Source organism: Microchirus variegatus (assembly GCF_963457635.1).
Source record: "Microchirus variegatus genome assembly, chromosome: 8".
Classification (NCBI taxonomy): domain Eukaryota; kingdom Metazoa; phylum Chordata; class Actinopteri; order Pleuronectiformes; family Soleidae; genus Microchirus; species Microchirus variegatus.
The window spans coordinates 2,169,591-2,183,390 of record NC_139809.1 but is presented as its reverse complement, the minus strand read 5'-3'; the positions used below and the strand labels follow the sequence as shown (position 1 = coordinate 2,183,390).

General features: G+C 39.0%; 1 protein-coding gene across 1 annotated transcript; it reads right to left on the bottom strand.

Moving 5' to 3' along the window:
* Window positions 1–1,969: 1,969 nt before the first annotated feature.
* On the bottom strand, window positions 1,970–12,260 carry LOC310930630 (long-chain fatty acid transport protein 2-like; the record flags this gene model as incomplete). Its single annotated transcript, XM_083893665.1, has 10 exons — window positions 1,970–2,242; window positions 2,346–2,476; window positions 5,478–5,575; window positions 5,657–5,855; window positions 7,726–7,816; window positions 7,908–8,102; window positions 8,240–8,364; window positions 10,088–10,243; window positions 10,334–10,543; window positions 11,780–12,260. The coding sequence occupies 10 exons, from the start codon at window positions 12,258–12,260 to the stop codon at window positions 2,066–2,068; spliced, it is 1,863 nt and encodes a 620-aa protein (XP_083749791.1). The 3' UTR covers window positions 1,970–2,065.
* Window positions 12,261–13,800: the final 1,540 nt, after the last annotated feature.

Genomic DNA, 13,800 nt, shown 5'->3' with positions numbered 1-13,800 from the left:
AACAAAAATGTTGACCAAAATTTTGAAAAAAAATTGACCCGAAATTTGAATAAAAAAATTGACACAGAATGTTTGGTCCAAAATTTGAAAAAAAAAAATTTACCCAAAATGTTTGGTCCAAAATTTGAAAAAAAAATGTTGTCCAAAATTAAAAAAAAAAAATCTGGTCCAAAATTTGAAAAAAAAAATTGACACAGAATGTTTGGTCCAAAATTTGAAAAATAAAAATTTACCCAAAATTGTTGGTCCAAAATTTGAAAAAAAAAATGTTGTCCAAAATTAAAAAAAAAAAATCTGGTCCAAAATTAAAAAAAAAAATTTGGTCCAAAATTTAAAAAAAAAAAATTTGGTCCAAAATTTGAAAAAAAAAATTTGGTCCAAGATTTGAAAAAAAAAAATTGGTCCAAAATTTAAAAAAAAATTATGGTCCAAAATTGGAGTAAAAGTCGTCCAAAATTAAAAATTTTGACAAATTGAGTATGGCATGTTATAGCAACCTAAGGAAGTGATTTAAATGAAAACAATGTGAGGACCGGCCAAAATGTCCTCACTCCGTAAAAATTACCTCACTTTGTTGGTTTAAAACCCTCACTGGTCCTCAGTATGCCGCAAGTACAAGAACACACACACACGCAGCACCTTAACAATTAAGGCACTGAACTCCCATCAGTGATTTACACTTGCGACACCTGCAGGTTATTACTGCAAACTGCACTTCATTTAACAAAACACTACAAGAAATGAAAAAAAAAAAAAAAAAAAAAGTAAATTGTGAAAATATAACAACCTTTAAACATATTCACGAGGAAGTGGAAAAACAAACAAATAATTCGATCCCACCCCTGTACAAACATAAATGTATGAATAAACCTGTTTTCTTCTAAATAAATACAGCAACACGAGCACCGTCACATCCAAAATGACACCTACATTTACAGGAAATAATACTTGTTATTCGAGATTTATGAACTATGAAGATGTTAACAACGCATTTGTGCTGAATCATTTCAAAGACATAATTCTCCAACTGTGTAACAAATAATAATGTTATAAAATAATATAAATAATATTATTGTTCTTCCCGAAAAGAAGAAATAAACAGCCCAAACATGACTCAGCTAAAATTCTTTTGCTGATTTATGTTTATATTTTTACAGTCATAGAGCATAGTGAAGCATGCTATGTATATATATATATATATATATATATGCATATTGTTATGATAATACTAAGGAAAAGAAGAAGATAATATAAGAAACTAAAGCGTGCGTGTGTGAGAGCCATTTTGATGTGTTTTAGCAGGAAAGGAACATGTTATTGATCACGTTAACAATGGCTGTGTTCAGATCAGTGAACCACCGCGTGCCCTTAAACTCACTCACCTTCTACTGCTTTATCCTCCACACGAGGGTCCACATCTCAGCTGACATAGGCCCAAACGCTTTGGGTGTAGCATCCTTAAAGTGATGAAGCTAAATGGAACTCAGCTGTCATTTCATTATTTACCCCTGTGACTTTCCTACTGTCAGAACGGCTGCTGTTCTAAGGAGCCGCTCTATTTAAACAGAAGGAGAAATCTTTGTGATTAAGCATAACTGAAGAAAGAGGAAAATCAGAGCATTTTTCGTTGTTTTTTCCTTTGTTATTTTATTGTGATGCTTGTGTGTGTGTGTGGGGGGGGGGGGGGGGGGGGGCTGGATCAAACACCAGATGCTCAGCAGTCTCTCACACAGAGAGCTGTATTGTATACAGGGCAGAGAAGAGGCCACCACCTACACTGACGACAGCCCCAGCAGAACAGAATCCACAGCTCAGTGAGAAGTTGCTGTGTGGACGACAACAACAACAAAAACAACAACAACAACAGCTGTTTTCTCAATGGGAAACACTTGAGTTGTTGCTAATTTTAAAGCAACAGTTGTTCTGCAATCATTTTCAACGTATATTTTAAAATAAACGTCACGTCAGTCTCGGTGCAGCAGGATCACGTTCTCTGCATGAGCGTGAAAGTCACACTGTGTGGGAATATTACATTTCTTTTAAAAGAGAAGCAATGAAAGGAACTTTAAATTTTGATTGTTCCTGACATTATCCCGTTGAATATGTCCAGCGTAAATGGAATGTAATCGTTTTCTTTTTCGTCCAGAAAGTAGAGCGGGTCTGTTATGAGATTGGGGTCGTAACCTTCCTCCACCAGCTTCCTCTTCATAAGCTTGTACGTGCCCGTTACCTCCAAAGAACTCTGTAACAATCACAGTGCAAATAATTAATATACAAGTAGATACATTTTTAAATGATTCAATGAAATTGTGCAGAAAAACACAAAACATTTCCTAAAAATGCACCTGAAGCCTCATAAAGCGTGGTCTTGCATAGGCCGGCAGCAAGTTTTCCACATGTTTAAAAACATCACCGGTGGCAAATGTGTGTCCGACTTGTAAAGTGACGGCGGCCATTCCGGCTCGTCCCTCCTGACCTGCAAGACAAACAAACACAGAACAACAACCGATAAAAAACTGTGATGATGTCAATCTGAACCTCTGAGGGTTAAGAGGTGTTAATTCTGCATAACGTGTGTTTTCTTTTCAACGTCACAAATCATTAAGACTAAAAGAAAACATGAATGTTCCCGTTTTGTTTGCACTTTGTCTTCTGTCCTCATCTGAAACTTGTCTAAACATTAACAAAGTACAGGTTCTTTGCAGCCACAGTCAAAGGACATGAGAACTCTTTGTTCATGTACAGTATGTACAGCATGTATAATATGTGGTTATCGGTCGTTCAGAATCTCAACCACACAACTCGCCGTGTTTTGCATCAGATCAGAATAAGCGCAATATAACTGAAAAGTGTGTAATATCCTCCCTTACAGATAATTCAGCAAATACAAGCGTGTTTTAGATTATTTACCAGCATTTTTAATGTGTAACATGTATTAATAAAGTCAGAGTCAGAAGAGAATACAGTAAATTACACACACACACACACACTGACTGTACTGAACTCACAGATAATCTACGTGTCTCGTATAAACCTATATTGAGTGAAGCTGTTGGTCAGACAGTGTCAGACAGAGAGAGTTGACACAGACTGAACATTATGGACAAATCACTTTGTTGGTCTTTACCCTCATTGTTCTCTCTGATAAAGTTCACTCTGAAGTGAGTTGCGCATCAATAACCTGTTGCAATGTAGGCTATCGTGCTCCGTTTTCACCTTTGCTCCAGTTGTTTCTTTTATTTACGTACGTTTTGCCCAAGCACAGGCCGTATCTGCACAGGGACTTGAACTTTCACACAGAAGCAAAGATCGACTCGCTGATATTTTTCCACATGGCCGACGTGAAAAAGACTTTTCGGACTTTTGCTCTGTGTAGGACAAGGTTGTTGTAATTAACTGAAATAAAAAATTAAAACTACAAGTACAAAAGAAACGACAACTGACTGAAAATGAATTGTGCGTTTATAAAAGTGACTAAAATTGTAGCGACGCTGCGCTTAGTTTTCATCTTTGTAAATGTATTTCATACATAGTCCTTTTATAAATACTAACTAAAATAAAGACGAGCAAACCCACACTAAAAACTAATTAAAACAAACTATTTTAAAAACAAAGTCAAAACTAAATAAAAATTCCCTATAAACTATTATAACCTTGGTGTGAACATAGTTCTAGGCAAAGCTTAGACTGACTTCCCTCTGACTGTGATCTATATTTACTACAGTAATGCAGCTGCAACTTAGCAACAAAATCAATATTAATCTGTGTAAAGTGATGAAGAAATTCCTAATTCCAATTTGAATGATTAAAAAAGTAGCAACGGGTTTAAATATTAGGTTTTAAATCATGTAAATGTCTCCATCGAGACACACATTAACACACATACTTCTATGCTTTAGTGGGGACCAAAGTCTGCAAACATCACTGTTGAACATGATCTTGTTGTACAGAATATAAATGTAAATGCACTGGTATCAAACCTCCAATTTCTGATTAACCATGTAGAGAAGTGACTCACTGCTGCTCTTTGACATGCCTAAAAAATCCTGAACTGAGGACAGTTTTCAGTTTTTACCTCACAGTTATTTGTACTGAGCCACATATATATATATATATATATATATATATATATATATATATATATATATATATATATATATATACGTATATATAATAATGCATGAAGAGGAGAATCTCTTAGTAAGCTGGGGACACACTACACGACAAGATTCTTTGGCCTGATTTTACCCATGGGTTCACAGTTGAGCAGAGTCTGCAGCAGTCAGCACTAGATGGGGACAGTCGTCATGACTAGTTGGCACAAAAATCTCTCTATTGTGTGAGGGCAATAGACTCGACCTGACCTCAGTCGCAGTCAATCGAACATGTTTTGAATTTCTGGACGAAATCGGGTAGTGTGTCCTGACTATTGACCCGACTGCAAACACACGCTGCCAAGAGTCAATGAAAAAGAGGGCATCAGGAGACGAAGACGAGTGTTTGTTTACCCTTTAAACTCATTTTCAGAGTTTGATGTGTTCAGTTGGCTTCGGTCATTGATGTGTGAGCCACAGTCTTTCAGTTTGTATGACCTGCAAGTCAGTTTCAAAATCAGTAAAGGCTATAAAAGTCGTGTCGCGTGTCCTCAGAAAACCCGACAGACCCGTCAAGACTCATCTGCTCACTCTTCCCTTTCCCAAACACATCAAAGGAACTACGGCAGCCTTCAGAGACCAGAAAGGATGTAAACACTCTCTCGCTTCTCTTCCAATCTCTCACTCTCTCTCTGCAGTTTCCTCCTTTTTAGTTGAATCATGCATCAGGTTTATGTTTTCTCTGACTGTGCAGGAAGGCGTCTGCTACAGAAGTGCAACATGCACATGTGGTGGTTCCACAGGAACACAGCGGTGCAAGATGGCAGCCTTTGTTTTACAAGGCTCTTGCCTAACGTACATTTTACACGTACAAATAGATTCATCTGTCGTACATTAAAGGTGCATTATGTAATAAATCTAAAGCAACTGGCCATAAAATCCTCCTAATATGTCACAGAGACTCAGGAATAATGTTCATATAACAAACAGAACTCACCAACAACAACAGTACAGACAAAATATTTGCATTAAAAACATATATTTTGCAGACTGCAAATGTTTATGTTTGTTTTGAAATCATGTTTTGGCATGTGGCGCCACCTACCGCCGTCTACTAATCATTGCAGTCAGTAGAGTCTCAGCTGCCGAGCAACCACGGGTTGCCAGTTACGTCAGAAAACGAAACCTAAAAGACCTCGGTATTTTAGGTTTGAATGCAGTAACCGTTTTTGGCCACATTCTTACATATGGCACCTTTAAATAAGATTATCTGTTTGATTTAAAGTGCATATCCTTTGGAAGTCTTCATAAATGTTAAAATAACTTTTATTTGCTATCCTGCTCTTCCTATTTTCGTTGCTGCACCTGTGAGACAAAGATTACCTGGAACTTTGACTCCGTACACATTGGCTTCTTTGATGCAGTCGACCAGCGTGATGACATCAGCCACCTCATTAGTGGCCACATTTTCTCCTTTCCACCTGTTGACAAAAGTAAAAAAAAAAAAAACATCACGCATCACGTTTTTACCTGGCTGTGAGTGAAACACAGGGTGAACTCACCTGAACGTGTCTCCAACTCGATCGTGAAAGTAGATGAAATTGTCTACGTCGACGCACAGCAGGTCGCCCGTGTTGAAGTACGTGTCTCCTCTCTTGAAGACATCGTGCAGCTTCTTCTTCTCCGTCTGCTGCAGGTCTCCAGCATAACCACTGAACGGAGTCTTTACTGTTATCTTAGAGACCATCAGTCCAGGCTCACCTGCGGAAAGTTCATATATAAAAACAACTCTAACGTATGTCCGTAGTTTCTCTACATGATGACCTGACATGATGACTAAAAGTGTCTACCTTCACTTACACTTCAAATTTATTATCTATTATCCAATTCAATTTTTTGGCCTAAAATTGTCAAATGTGAGGACACGAAGTTTAAAAATGTAGCCATCTATAGTATCTACATCTATACTATCTACATCAGGGGTCGCCAACCTTTTTGAGACCGAGAGAATAAAGAGTAAAGAAGAGAGTAAAGAATAATATGGAGGGCTACCATATGTGCACCATTATTTATTTATTTATTTTACCATTTAAATGATTAATATTATGCATTCAATTGCATACACATTCATTCCAGTGCTTACTCCTAACGATTATCAGTTTTTATAAACAATATCAATGATATTTTACTGAGTGATCATATGGATACATGCAAGTGAGGTGAGGTGAAGTGAGCCCGAGGGCACCACGTTGGTGACCCCTGATCTACATAGTATCTACATCTATACAAGCTACAGCTATACTATCTCCAGCTATAGTATCTACATCTATAGCATCTATATCTATAGCATCTATATCTATAGCATCTACATCTATACTATCTACATCTATAGTATCTATATCTATACTATCTACAGCTATAGCATCTGCATCTATAGCATCTACATCTATACTATCTACATCTATACTATCAACAGCTATAGTATCTACATCTATACTATCTACATCTATAGTATCTACATCTATAGTATCTGCATCTATAGTATCTACAGCTACAGCTATAGCATCTGCATCTATAGCATCTACATCTATAGTATCTACAGCTATAGCATCTGCATCTATAGTATCTACATCTATAGTATCTACATCTATAGCATCTATATCTATAGCATCTACATCTTTACTATCTACATCTATAGTATCTACATCTATAGTATATATATCTATACTATCTACAGCTATAGCATCTGCATCTATAGCATCTACATCTATACTATCTACATCTATACTATCAACAGCTATAGTATCTACATCTATACTATCTACATCTATACTATCTACATCTATAGTATCTACAGCTATAGCATCTGCATCTATAGCATCTACATCTATAGTATCTACATCTATACTATCTACATCTATACTATCTACATCTATACTATCTACGTCTATACTATCTACAGTTATAGTATCTACATCTATACTTTCTACATCTATACTATCTACATCTATACTATCAACAGCTATAGTATCTACATCTATACTATCTACATCTATACCAGGGGTCACCAACGTGGTGCCCGCGGGCACCTGGTAGCCCGCGGGCAGCCAATACGGTGCCCGCGGGCTCACTTCACTTCACCTCACTTGCATGTATCCGTATGATCTGTCAGTAAAATATCTTTGATATTGTTTATAAAAACTGGTAATCGTTAGGAGTAAGCACTGGAAGGAATGTGTATGCAGTTGAATGCATAATATTAATAATTTAAATGGTAAACAAACAAAAAAATATTATATGGTAGCCCTCCATATTATTTTTTACCCTTAAGGTAGCTCTCTGACTCAAAAAGGTTGGTGACCCCTGATCTATACTATCTACAGCTATAGTATCTACATCTATATCATCTACAGCTATTATCTACAGTTATAGTATCTACGTCTATACTATCTACAGTTATAGTATCTACGTCTATATTATCTAGTTATAGTATCTACGTCTACACTATCTACAGTTACAGTATCTACGTCTATACTATCTACAGTTACAGTATCTACGTCTATACTATCTACAGTTACAGTATCTACGTCTATACTATCTACATCTATAGTATCTAGATCTAAAGATGCACCTTTATCAGCCTCTGTGCAGAAACCAGATGAATCCCTTAATGGTTCCTCTTTATCGACGTCATATTTGATCACAGTATATGAAGAAAACATCTGTAAGACAACAACAACAAACTATCTTAGTTTATCTCTGAACACCTTTAACTCTATAACGTTAAAGCAAAACCTTTCACAAAACTTTCACCTTGATAAAGAAGTTCATTCGTCCGACGGCTCCGACTTTTCCGCTGTAATTCAGCAGAAACAGATTCCCCTCTGTTGCTCCGTAAAGCTCTTTGATTTGAATGTTTCCAAACCTGCTGTTGAATTCCCTCCAAACATCTGCTCTGATCCCGTTTCCTATCGCAAGTCTTACTTTGTGTGTGCGATCACTGAGTCTCTGTGAGGAAACAATACACGGAAACACAAGAACATGTCGTTAGGTTTGTTATTTTGGTGACTTGAATGTGTTATTAATCCCGCGACACACACACACACACACACACACACACACACACACACACACACAGTACAAACCTTTGGTGAGTTGCAGAGGTAGCGCATAATTTCACCTATGTACTGTATGACAGTGACATCATATTTTCTGCAGTCGTCCCAAAACTGAGAGGCAGAAAATTTGCTCCTCAGTGCCACGACGATACCTACGAACAACAGCAGGGGGACACGGGACAAACGTGAAGGATACAGTAGGTTTTTTGTATTTTGCAGTTTTGGCAACAAATCTCATGAATCATGAATTAAAGGGGAAATAAGTAGTTTATAGTGCCATCTAGAGGAGAGGCTGAAATTTACAACAAAGAACTGCTCCTCTGCTCACCCCCTCCCTTCCCTGAGCGCTACGGTGTCCTCAGCCGGTCAAATGTCGTCCTCGTCGTCTTTCTCCGTGTCAGCAGATGAGGTTCGTGAGGTGAGGGAGAGGGCGGAGCTACCGCGGCCGTAGCAGACGAAGCGGAGAGAGAGGAGGCGGGACTTCAGCTACAAGTAAAGAGACGCTTGATCTGTTCTCTCGCGTTTGTCCTTACAGGCTCCCGTAGAAACATGGCGTCTCACTGCTAATAGTGGCTATGCAACCGCGGCCCGCGACCATGTTATTTTACATGACTTTTTGAAACACTACGAAAATGAAACAAAAACTATTATACAGCGACTAGACAATGCAGGAGCACATAATATGTATAAAAAAGTGGATTTTGGGTTATATAAACCCATAAATACTACACATTGTCCCTTTAAAAGTTCTGACAAAACACTTGGCTGAGTAGAAAAAACCTGGCTACAGAGCTCTACAGCAGGGTTTCTCAATCCTGGTCCTGGGGACACACTGGCCGTTTCTTAATACCCCAAGTATGCAAGTATGTACTTGCAAGTACGTACTTGCATACTTGGGAAGCACAACTGGACTTCCCAAGACTAAAAACTGCTCCACAGTAAGTAGCTAGTCGGCACAAACCTGCCCTTTAATTTTGTTCCACAGCTGCATGAAATGAGCTCAGCTACATCCCACAGTATGTTCCACATCATGAATTTAAAGGTCAAAGGTATAAAATTAAGGAAGGTTTATTGGCAGAAATCGAACACCCTAACCCATTATCATGCTTGAATAAGTGTATCACCACTTACCACCTAAAAATAACAATTGTTTGGTTGTTTTTATATGTAATGCAAAGTACACCATTCTGCATTATCACCACCATTAGATGGCAGTAATCTTTACACACTGGAGCTTAAGCACTTAAGACTCAAAGAGGGACATTTATTTGTCCTGTCGAGGCGGAGAAAAAGTTCAAAAACAACAAATAACATTAACATTAGCCTCGGTCTGTTACACAGGGCAGTGACATCCAGCTGCTCTCACTCTCACCCAGATCTGTTGATAATAGCGCCCCCCTGAGGACTTCTGAATAATTACCGAAACACTCTACATGACCGCCCTCTTCTGTCTCAGATAAGGAGAAGAGAGACATGAGATTAGTTTCTACAATAATCCTTAATCGTGGATTCTGTCTCTCAATGTAGCCTTACTCATCTGGACTGCATCCAGGCAGCTTGGAGCTGCGTGGTGCAGGAACAGCAGCAGCAGGTAGTTGGTCAGACAGTGGTTTAGGGAGAGTGTTAGTCCAGTTATTTTTTGTTATTATTATTTTGTTGCATGGCAACCTTGAGTGTCTTGAAAGGCGCCTTCAAAAATAACCCATCATCATGCATCATCAACAGTGTGCAGCCGTCTCGCTTTACTAACGCTACTAATGTAGTTGTTGTGCCTCCATCAGTCGACAGGGGGCGACAGATACATGAAACACTGCTATACTAAGAAACTGTGAATAATGCCTTTACCTTTACCCAAGAGCACACTTACATACATACCCCTCTGAATGGCTCCAGTGACGCCGAGGAAGCCGGTGCTATGATACAGAGGGAGGGTGACATAGATCACGTCGTTGGATTTCACTCCTGAGAACAGCTGAACCATAGATAAGGCCCACACTTTGACATGTAGGACCAGCGCTGCTTTAGGAAGACCTGGTGAGGAGGACAAAAACCACAGCATCGCTTACATTTGCTTCCTTGTACGGTGTAATCGCGCACACATTAGCCGCCGACGTAGGTCACCTGTTGTCCCAGATGTGTATATGTAGGCCGCTGGACTCTGCAAAGTCAAATGTGACCTTAAATCCTTGGACAGAGGCCCAGAGGAGACCTGGCTCATTTTGTCGGTGAAGCTCTGCACGCCTGCACTTTGACATCTGTCGGTCAGGATGTAAACTGTGACCTGCTGCTCCAACAGACTGGGCAGGATCTCCTCCACAGCGTCCTGTAACTCTGCAAATACAAACCAATGACAAGGTTATATTTAATTTAATTTAATTTAATCCTTATCCTTCGCAGCCACTGGTGTGTTTGCTTCCCTGCAGTGAAGACAGTGAGTTAATGTTTAGATTATGAAGCAGAGATTAGTCATACATACATTTGTGGCATCAAAATCTTAAAGCTCCAGTTGAGAACCTCTATCGCCCCCCTGTGGATTTCTCAGTAATTACCAAAACAGACTTTACGCTGTGATCTATGACTATATTTTAGGACCGAATAATTACCATAATTGGTAAATGACATGTTTTTTTAATGTAGCATTACTTGTCCACTCTGCGTACAGGAAACTCTATGATGGCACTTTTTAAGGCCAGTTTTGTTTTTGTCCTCCATCTGATAAAATAGAGGTTTAACAATAACAAGGGATGCACACATTTTTATTAACATACATTTAATATACGACACTGATAATGAATCTCTACTTCCTACATTTTGTGTCTGCACTCCACTCATCTTACTGTATACATTTTAAGTTAAAGGCGCCATATGTAAGAATGTGGCCAAAAACGGTTACTACATTCAAATTCAAAACACCGAGGTCTTTTAGGTTACGTTTTCTAACGTAACTGGCAACCCGTGGTTGCTCGGCAGCTGAGACTCTACTGACTGCAATGATTGGTAGATGGCGGTAGGTGGCGCCACATGCTAAAACATGATTTCAAAACATAAACATGATTTGCAGTCTGCAAAATATTTTTTTTTAATGCAAATATTTAGTCTGTACTGTTGTTGTTGGTGAGTTCAGTTTGTTACATGAACATTATTCCTGAGTCTCTGTGACATATTAGGAGGATTTTATGCACCCTTAAAAAGTACATAAAGTAAGTATATATAATCTAAATATTAGACACATGAACTTTCCTAACTATAGTCTTCATACAACATGTGACCAGTTAACACAATACTAGTTTAACCTTTGGAGTCTAACCAGCTGCCCCTGACTTTATCGAGTGTTTTGCAATGTGTCACATTCCATTTATTTTTTTATATATAAAATACAGTTAGATTTGTCAGTGACACAATGGGAATGTTTTCTTTCTTTCTTAAATTCAGGTGTTATTGCATTTTGAGAAAGTTTTGCATATTTGTGTTTAGTTTGTATATAATTTGGAGACTACAAAAACTATAATGAATGAATTTGACTTCATCATTATAAAGGATAATAATATTCAACAGTTGTTGCTTCACCTGCAGCAGCCACCAGGGTTTTGGCTGAGGTGCAGCTGAAACAGTGCAACAGAGACTTGGATCTGATGTTGTAGTTGAGAAAAGCAGCGGAGCAGCCGATCTTCACCAAACCGAGCCACAGCCACACGAACATGGGCTCGTTCCCCAGGAACATCGCCACCGTGTCGCCCTGTTTGACGAGTCCGCTCTGCAGGAACACTCTGGCGGCCTGGTTGCTGAGCGCGTCCGCGTCCCGGTAGGTGTAGGACTCGTCTTCGAAGAGGAGGAACGGCTTGCGTGGCTGCGTCTTCACCGCGTCCAGAAACGCGTCCAGGATGGTGTAGTTGGTCTTCATGTACCGGACGATTCTGAGTCTGGATTTGAGGACGGCGAGCACGAAGCGGACATCCTGGAAAAAGTAAGGGAAGCGCAAGAGGAGGAAGAAGAAGAGGAGGAGGAGGACGAGGAAAAGTCCAACTGCGCACAGTGTGCAGGCGACCATGTTGACCAGTGGACTGTGTAGTGGACTCTGTATAATGTTCCTGCTGAAGGAGAGGAGGTGGTGAGGAGGAGGAGGAGGAGGAGTATGGAGCAACACTGACGTCAAGTTTTGACGTAGTAGAAAAAGTTGTATTGACACTGACAAATGTTCCATTGAAAAATAAAACACAGGGTACCTACGACACATTGAACATTGTGATTCCCCCTCATTGTAATAAACATGGACTGAGAGAAAATACTTACTTAAAGGTGAAGTAAGTAGTTAATAGTGCCATCTAGAGGAGAGGCTGAAATTTACAACAAAGAACTGCTCCTCTGCTCACCCCCTCCCTTCCCTCTGAGCGCTACGGTGTCCTCAGCCGGTCAAATGTCGTCCTCGTCGTCTTTCTCCGTGTCAGCAGATGAGGTTCGTGAGGCGAGGGAGAGGGCGGAGCTACCGCGGCCGTAGCAGACGAAGCGGAGAGAGAGGAGGCGGGACTTCAGCTACAAGTAAAGAGACGCTTGATTTGTTCTCTCGCGTTTGTCCTTACAGGCTCCCGTAGAAACATGGCGTCTCTCTGCTAACAGTGGCTATGCAACCACGGCCCGCGACCATGTTATTTTACATGACTTTTTGAAACACTACGAAAATGAAACAAAAACTATTATACAGCGACTAGACAATGCAGGAGCACATAATATGTATAAAAAAGTGGATTTTGGGTTATATAAACCCATAAATACTACACAGTGTCCCTTTAAAATACTTTCACAGGAGTGACTTGAAAATACTTTTCAGCTTGCCACCATTCAGTCCTGATTTATTGATTTATTTTGAAGAGCCACCAGGAGGAGGAGCCCGCTTCTTTCCATTCATCCCAGGACCTCACCTTATTTTGAAAATTGTAATTGTAATTACATCAAATGACAGTAGGTTATATAGAAGTATATACTTTATATTTATATACTATATACATTTTATATACAATATATATACATTTTAATATACATTAAAGCATCATTTTAAAATAATTACAAAACTAATCATGAACCACATGGGTCATGTAATCTGTTGTGTGTAATCTGTGGAGTTCACTCTCTTGGTTTTCTGAAGTGTCACCTTTATAATGATGTGTCGTTCTAGGATGTTCTTCACAATCATAGCTCTGTGAGGTCAGGGCTTCAGAGCCCATATGTTTGATTTACAACTGTTAAATTAAACATTTACTTTTGAGGAATGAGAACAAACAAACAACCTATTTTTTTCAGCAGTTACTCCTGATTATTGGTCAAAGGACATTTTGCCGTGTCCCAGAATGAGCTTTTCTAAAAAAAATCAATGTTGAATTGTTTTGTTAAATCGATTAGTTGTTAGGTACACCAGAAAATGCTGATCTGTTTCCTAAACCTCGACATCCTCAAAAAAAAAAAATGTCCACTAGAGGAGCAGCTCTAGTGGACATTACCAAGACAAAGACACCTTAAACTTTGGCTTCCGTCACAAAAACGATTCCTTCATAATTCGCAATAAAACTTCGAGATTTATTCAAAGGAAACAAAAC